We start from the raw sequence: 8,576 nt of genomic DNA on the forward strand, positions 1-8,576 counted from the left end.
CTTTAAGGTACAATGTAAATCCCTTTGAAAATAGAAGAAAACTGTCACGATTTCTCACATATGCCAACTACTGGGGTCACAACAATTGTGTTAAGTTTGTAGTTACAGATTTATTTCTAAAGGAAAAATGACCAATGGCATACAATTATAGAGTGAGAGCTCCTAACTTGAGAAAAACACAAAACATTGAAAATTTATTATTTTCAAGTATTTCATTTTTGCCAGAAAGAGGAACACATAAACAGGAGGATGCTGTGCGATCACAAATCTCCAAAGATGCTTGCAAATGTCTTCTTTAGATTCTTGAACGTGTCCTCTTCCTCTGTGGGGGTCACCCTGGCTGACGAGGAGGCCTGCGATCCCCCGGCAGTGGCGTTCGACGTCGACATCGATGCTAGACTGCCGGCCGCGGAGGATTTGATGCTGTTGGGCGTGAGGTTGTTGGAAACGGGCGGGGCCTTCAGCGGGGTCATGGCAGGGGAGGTGGAGGAAGGGGAGTGGGGGGCGGAGCGGGATGTCAGCATATTGGGACTGGTGCTTAGTAACAGGGAGGAGTTGGACTTGGCACTGGAAGAAACATGGAAGGAAGAGAGAAAGAGAGAGAATTTATGGAAGATGCAGTCATCACAATATTGTCACTTTGCTGATGATGGTATATGAAATCGACTCATTTAAAGGGACTGTACAGTACTGGTTGAGGTAGGGATTCATGTTTTGAACATTTCTAAGTGAGATAATGAAAAGCCTCTTATGAAATATGAAAGAGCGTGTAATTTTAAGAAGGATTTAACATTTATTTGATGAAAATTCGTTTTCAAATGGCTGAGATATCCAAAAAAGTGCTAATAATAAAAGGCGACATGCCTCAACTTTATTAGTATCTCTTTGTTTCACATTGTTTTTGGATATCTCAGCCATTTCAAAACCGATTTTCATCGAATAAACTTTTGATACCCCTTAGAACCGCATGCTCTTTGACATCTCATAGAGTGGTTTCTGAATATCTCACAAAACGTTAAAACCTAAATCTTCACCTCAACCAGAACTGTACCCGCCCTTTAACTGATTCGAAATAAAGGACAAATTTCCTCAAGGTTTTCTCACATTTACCTTTTTGTTTTTCACTCTTGACTTTACAGAGGAGAATGTTGTCAACTATACTTGACAGGGTCTAAACATTTCAATGGCCAGTAATATTGCCCAAGAAAAAATTTTTATACATGTAGCTTTATCATGATTACTTTTTATCAACTATGTAAGTTATTCTGTATGTAGAGCCTAGAGAAATAATGACTACAGAAATATTATTATATATTTCCCCAATTATTTTGCCTGTGGTGAACAACAAGAACAACAACAAAAAGACAGAAAGACAGACAATTCATATCCTGAAGGTATTTGATAAAATGACTGAAAGACAAACAAATCAGTTATGAGACCTTGCTTTTCATATTAAAAAAAGATGTATTTCATGCAGACATCTAAGTAATGAAGTTCAAGCACACATGGTCTTCAGTATTATTCCCCCCCCCTCTTTTACTGCACCCTCTCCAACTAATTCTACATTAAATTATGTTGTGGACATTAATTTCAACTTCATAAGCAATCAACAACACCAATATTTGTGTTAAAAAACAAAAACAAAAACAAAAATCATAGTTGTTAAATTACAAGGAAGAGGTAAAACAAGAAGGGAGATGCTGAATTACTTGATGGAGCTGCGGATGAGAGTGGCGTGCATCTTCTGGATGACGAGGTCCGCTATCAACTTTCTGTCCTCCTCCTGATTCTCTCCCATCAAGGACATGGAGGAGTCATTGACCTGGGTATAGGTCAAAGTTAAAGAGGTCAGAGGTCACATATATGTGTGTGAATTTAATTCTATAATATCCTATTCAAATCAACATTCTTCCTTGAAATCATTTCTAAGATATTTCACAGTTGGATATCACACATAAAGAAAAAAAAATACTGTAAAGATTTGGTAATCTAAACTTTCATAGTGATTATTAAATGCCATGTGTATTGTCTGACGTTATAGAAAACCATGAAATTGAAGAACATTCAGCTACAGTAGGAATTCATTGCTCAATTATTGCAGCATATCCTAGAAATTTCTCACTTGATGTCATAAGAGTAACAAAAATAAATCTTCTCTTGATCACCTAAATTTCAGTCCTGTAAGCCCCTTCTTGATCCCAAGCAACTTTATACCAACACATCAATTATCAAAAACTAAGAGTTGTGAAAAAAAAAAAAACCTAAATTAAAAACAACAATATAAAAGCAAATTCACCATACTCTGCACTGATAATGCTAGGACAGCACGCAGCGTAATATAACATTATTCAAGGTTATTGAAACGTGATCTAATGCTACCACTACAACAATCTTGGCCATAGCATCACTGTCATTAATCCGTTGAGGTTAACCATGACCTCGTAGATATAGGATCCTGTGTTTACCTCGATGATAAAGTCCTTCCCGTCCTTGGTGTGAATGGCCTCCACTGTGACTATATCCATTCCGCCAAAGAGTGTGGCACATTCATCTACCCACAGTTTGAATCTAGAGGGAGGGAATGAGTAGTCATATTTTAATGGTAGATTATGAACCAACAACAACCAACTATATGCTGCAGCTTCATTTACATCACAGGTGTGACTTTGCATCAAAAACTTTCAGAATATCACTCAAGGTTGGTTTCTTCACAGACATGAAAATATTGTATATCCTGGTTCAACTGTATGAAGTTTTTATTTCTTTTAACTATTGGCGAAGTTGTCATTCTTCTTTCCACAAAATATGACGTTTTGGGATATATGATAAAGTGTGTTTAGCAGCTTTTTCACAGTATATATACATGTATTGTATGTTTACTTAAACTGTGATTTTTCTATACTTTCCACCCATGAGGCATACACACACAAAAAGCCAAAACCAAAACATAACATGAAAACATTGGGACAGTTGTCAAACAGGATCATCAATAGTGTGACTACTTTGGGATAAATATCAAAATATGCTTGATGTAAAATGTACCAAATACACAGTGAATCAGCAAGTTTTAGCAGAGCCTCAACTGCAAAGCCCTTTCAAATAAAAGTGATAATGATACATTTTGAATTTTTCTATCACCAATGACAGCTGGTCACAAATATCAAAGTTTAATGTTACATATATCGCTATAAAGTTGAGGATCTTCACAAATCTGACTTTAGTTGAAGAAGAAAATTGTTCATGTTGAAAAATTGTGGGTGATACACATTATCTGCTCTCTGATTGTTCATATCGAAAGAAAAAGTGAAAATAAAGGAGCAGAACCCACGCATAAAGAAAAATGGAACATTTGGATAGAGAATAAACAAGAGGTGAGCAGAACAGACTTTGTAGGAAGCAAAGCAATGGGATATTATACAAATGTGACCCACTACAACAAAAAGATCCGAAAGTCGGGTGATGAAAATTTTATGAAAATGGCATGACATTATTCCCTTACTCTTCTACTTTAATTTCATATATAGCACAACTCATAGAAGTGCTCGGTTACGGAGATATCGATGATTTTGTTAGCGCATGTCAAGTGGTTGAGGAAATCAGAGTTTCGAGAAAAATGCCTCCAAAGTTTTTCCTTCCGACGCTATCATGATCAAGGGGAGGTGAGACAGTTTTCACTGCTTGACAATAGAAGGTATGCTCCTAGCGACCTCCTCGATGTTCATTCAAGCTTAGTGCCAGCGCTCTACGTGCAACCAATCAGTAATCATGATGCCACGCACTGACCAATAAGATCACTCCCTCGTTGCTAAGGGTGGAGTCTAGCTGCGGCGCTAAATCCAAATCTTTGGACATGTTTCTGTTACGTTGAAAGTTGGAAAATCATGGCTCAGAAAAATGCTGATTTCTTGCCTTTCCTTTCAAAATCAAGCTTCGAAACTTTGGCAGATGATAGACAAAACATTGGACTGCAAAATTATGCCAAAAACAGAAATCTGATTGCTTTGACCAATTTTGATGATGTGACTTTAAACTCAATTTTCTTGGCTCAGCCGTCAGCGACTTTAGGATCCTTTTGTTGTAGCGGGTCACAAATATTCCCCTTTAGAGGTGTAATATAATACTTCACATCCCTGTGGGAGTTATATTTTCTCCAAGGGTTTATATTCTCCCGCAGAGCACAGCGTTGAAAGAGATTTTTGTCTTCAGGGGACAATATAACCCACATTTGACTGTTTCGTAGTGTTACATTTAAAATGATAGACAAAGAAACAATTCTTTGCTGGTCTACATAAACACACATTATTTCATTCTAGCCCCGTCAGTACATTGCCAAATTTTGGAATTATATTACCTGATGTGACATGACTGCTGGCAATATAACAATTTTGATCACAGCTGCATTAGTTGTATGATTACACTATGACCAATTACTGTGACTGTTTATTCAGACCATTTAATATAAGCATTTCACGTGGTACTGAGACCATGTTGCATTTTTCTTTTTTTTTGGGGGGGGGGGTTAAAATATGACTGTTAATTATGCTTTCTTTTTTTTTTACAACAGAAAATGATTGGCTCTTTATTATCAGGCTCAACTAGTCTTTCACCGACGTGTTATGAAAACAAAAGAAAGCATCAAAGTGATCCAGACTGAGAGGGAGAACGTTCAGTGAACAGAATGGCAGACTGCAAGGTGTAGTAGTAAGTTGTGGCATGCGTCCAAGCTGCGTACATCAAGGGACGGTCTAAGATAATGGGTAGGATTCTGTCATTATCCTAGAAGCGCTCGGAGTGGATGGACCCTGGACGGCCACGCTGGCAGTGAGCCAGTCGTACGTTTTGACGAGGGACGCAATATCAAGGGACCATTGGAGAAGACTAAGACAGACCAGAGAGATGAGAAAGAAAGAGAGCGAGCGAGAGAGAGCAGAGTAAAAAGAAAAGAAATGGAAGATCGCTCCTGCTGACTGCATCTGGATCTACAAATAAAGGAGAGCTATTTCATATCTTTGATTTAACTTGCTCTGAACAGGCAAGGTAGTACTACAAAAAGTGACAGAAAGCGAGAGCAGAAAGGCAAGATGTTCCAAATGTCAAGTTTCACATCACATCGCCAAAGAATGTTTAAGCTTAAATGTGTACACTTCACATGGTCAAACTTGTCAGCTGTAACTACAACAAATGTGAGAGTCCTGAAAACACCACAGCTTATTAGATGTGGCAAGTGTACATTTTGTAAAGAAGCATAATTAGTGATGAAAGGCATTATGTTTGAGCAAATGCAAATTGTCAAAAAATGTTCTGACTGTCGCAGAAGGTTTAAAGTAACAAGCTAGATGATTTTGATGGTAGATATTCAAGAATATCTGCTGAACACACCTAAAGAAGCAAAAAGTTGTGAGAAACCTACAAGTGATTGGTTGTCTACATGTAAAAAAAAAAAATCCCCCAAAGAATACCTGATAAGAAGCGATAGTGAACAATGGGCAGCTGTGTATACTGTCCTTCATCTTTATGGTACCACAGAGAAAGAGAAATGAAGACAAACAAAATGAAAGATGAACAGAAAAAAAAGGAGAAGAGTGAAGGATAGAGAGAAAAAATGGGTGAAAGGTTGACATGAGATCATGTTGAAATAGTAAAGGTTGGAGGTGGGTAATTGTGGATTCTGTATCTTATGAACAGGACTAGAAATCTCAAGGGGGACGGGGGACTTGTGTCGCTGTATGACTCAACCATTCTCAGCAGGTTGCACACCTAGTACCGCGCAGCGCTTGGTCGGGGACAGAAGGGCAGAGTAGCCTACAAAATGACTCAGAGATGGTAAATTAACACCCTCCAGTAGGCGGTCTAAATTCTGCTCTCTGAATAACACTTTCTGTAATCACTTGCACACTTGTAATTCAATAGTGACAGGCGATAATATATGCCGTGTTGCGCCACGGCGATGCGTCACAGCTAGACGTCTATGTATTATTTTGGGAAACTATTCTTAAAATATCACAATGCTTTGTTTCTTTTTTTTTCATATCTAAAAAGTTGATTTTGTATGCAGAAGTAAGCTTGTAAAGAGAACTCACATAAAGATACACCGTATGACTAATAGAGATTAACATATTTGAAATTGTTCTATAAGATTTACCAATACTTCTCAAACACAGCCCACACCCATACATACCCATAGGAGCAAATGACATGTGCTAGCTTTTGGTAACTTTTTTTGGGAATAACGCTTAGTCAAAGTTCGGCAAAGAAAATGACCGAGAGACCTGCACATAGCACTCCTTGTAAAGTGAGATAGAAATATGAATCAAAATACGATTAAAAAACAACTTTTCACCTGCAATGACTTGCATGCTATCATTAAAGAATTATGGACAGTCATCAAAACTATGTGGAAAATAATCTTGACTTGTTCCCTGCAAGATTTCCAAATTCCAATACACTTTGCACAGTGTCACCCAGGTTTTATACTTCAATGGACTATTACATAACCATGATTGAACTTTCACCCTCAAACAAAGTTTTAAAGGACAGGTTCACCTTCATAAACATAAGGATTGGGAAAATGCAGCAATATAAGTAGAACACATCAGTGAAAGTTTGAGGGAAATTGGACAATCGATGCAAAAGTTATGAATTTTTAAAATTTTTGTGTTAGAACCGCTGGATGAGGAGACTACTGCAGCTTGTGAGTCATATGCGTACAACAGTATAAAGAAAATGTAAAGAAAATTCAACATATTTTCACTTTTTTTCGCATAATAAAAGACCACTTGACTTGTCTCTTTCTGAAGGCAGGGGGAATAATATTATCCACAACATATGTCGGTAACGAGTCAAGGGAATGTGTACTTTTTTTCAAAAGATGAAATTTTGTGAAACTCTCTTTATATTTTCCTTATATTGTTGTACGCATGTGACATCTGAGTTATTCATACACTGCAGTAGTCTTCTCATCCAGCGGTTACTGCACAAAAACTTCAAAAATTCATAACTTTTGAACGGATTGTCCGATTTTCCTCAAACTTTCAATGATGTGTTCTACTAATATTGCTACAATCGCTCAATCCTTATGTTTATGAAGGTGAACTTGTCCTTTAACTGCTAGACATGGATGCAATCCCAGTGGCTAATGACAAAAAAAAAGAATCAGTTTACAGTGAATGCGCAGAAAAAAGTCACATGAAAAATACAAGCATATACAAAAATATGTCAGCCATTTTTTCTTTTTTTTTCTTTGTCATAGTGTGTCATTTTCTGTTTCTACTGTACAGAGTGTAGCGATCGTTTTTATCCCTCTGCCTAAAATCGCAGACAAGTATAAGCTTACTTTACCAGTGTTGCATCTGATAGTTTGTGACACTGGTGTCGTCCTCTCTGTAAGTAATTTAATATCAGACCTAGATGTCTGAACCATAGTTTTTAGAAGTGCGACTCTTTAGTCTAACTCCATGTCTGTTGGGTCGTCAGAAGAAGAACAACAGTGGGGTCATGGAAAGGTCATCATGTGGCTGGAATTACACAACTTACTGGCTGTCTGGTCTTACGCTTGTTGATGACACATAGACAGGCGAGATAATTTGCTGGCTTATTGAATGTGACTGCCGCGACAAACCGTCAAAAGGTCACATGGGAAAATGTTAAGTAAATGGGCAAACATTCAATCAGGGTATGGACTTCATATTTTTCAAAATATTTGATGAGTATTTTTTTTTCTGTGTGTGTGAAATCACCTGTTTCATATATATTCCATAACTTTTAAAGATGGGGGCTTTTTGTTACTTTAAGAAACATCGTTTAAATATTTCCTAGGGATTTCTTTTGCTTTGTTTTCAAATCATCATAACCCCAGTCAATAGAAAAAGGGAATCTCTCAGACAGTGAGAAAGCCCCTTCAAGGAATGCACAGAAAATTTAATGTAATAGCAGCAAATGCATGCCTAATGTTAACACTATTTTTAAATATATCTATCCCTTCTAAAAAGCAAGCTAACGATTTCCCATCAAAGATATAATAGACACTGCATTTGTGTGACAGCTGGCAATACCTTATTTGTGTTGTTAATGTCACAAATCTCTGTTGGGACACAAAAGTTGCAAAAATAAAACCTAAATGCAGTGATGAGGAAGACATAACACTCACCTATCTGTCATAGCAATCTGTTCAACCACAGATGATCCTGTGTTTGCCTTCCAGTTGCCAGATATGGAGGTCCTCCTGGATTTGACAAGAAATTAAATGTTACATGAAACGTTTTTTAATTGAAAAACTTTGAACAGCAAGGTCCAAAATGCAGTTGCGGTTCATTATTCCAAAGGTTCATTCAGCCAAACGGAAATAAGTTTTGTTATTCTAAAAGTTTGTTAATTTGAAAGTAAAAAAGTTTGTAAATCAAAAGGCTTGTTAGCACCTTTTTTATTCAATCATTTTTTTTTTTGATTTACAAACCATATTTCATTTTTGGATTAACAAACCTTTGGAATAATGAAGCTTATAATGATTATATTTTTTTTTTTACTTAACTAGCCTTTGAAATAATGAACCCTTTTTATTTTTAACCCATTGAGGATGG

At 36.9% G+C, this 8,576-nt stretch overlaps 1 protein-coding gene across 1 annotated transcript; it reads right to left on the bottom strand.

Annotated features, from left to right (window-relative positions):
* Window positions 1–260: 260 nt before the first annotated feature.
* Window positions 261–8,221, bottom strand: LOC139710012 (synapsin-like; the record flags this gene model as incomplete). The annotated part of the gene is made up of 4 exons (XM_071621964.1): window positions 261–567; window positions 1,710–1,822; window positions 2,466–2,568; window positions 8,147–8,221. Coding segments are annotated over 4 exons (598 nt in total), but the record flags the coding sequence as incomplete, so codon positions are not given.
* Window positions 8,222–8,576: the final 355 nt, after the last annotated feature.

The sequence above is a fragment of the Diadema antillarum genome, unplaced genomic scaffold, assembly GCF_040938485.1.
Source record: "Diadema antillarum isolate AM-2024a unplaced genomic scaffold, OU_Dant_1.0 seq00001489_RagTag, whole genome shotgun sequence".
Classification (NCBI taxonomy): Eukaryota; Metazoa; Echinodermata; class Echinoidea; order Diadematoida; family Diadematidae; genus Diadema; species Diadema antillarum.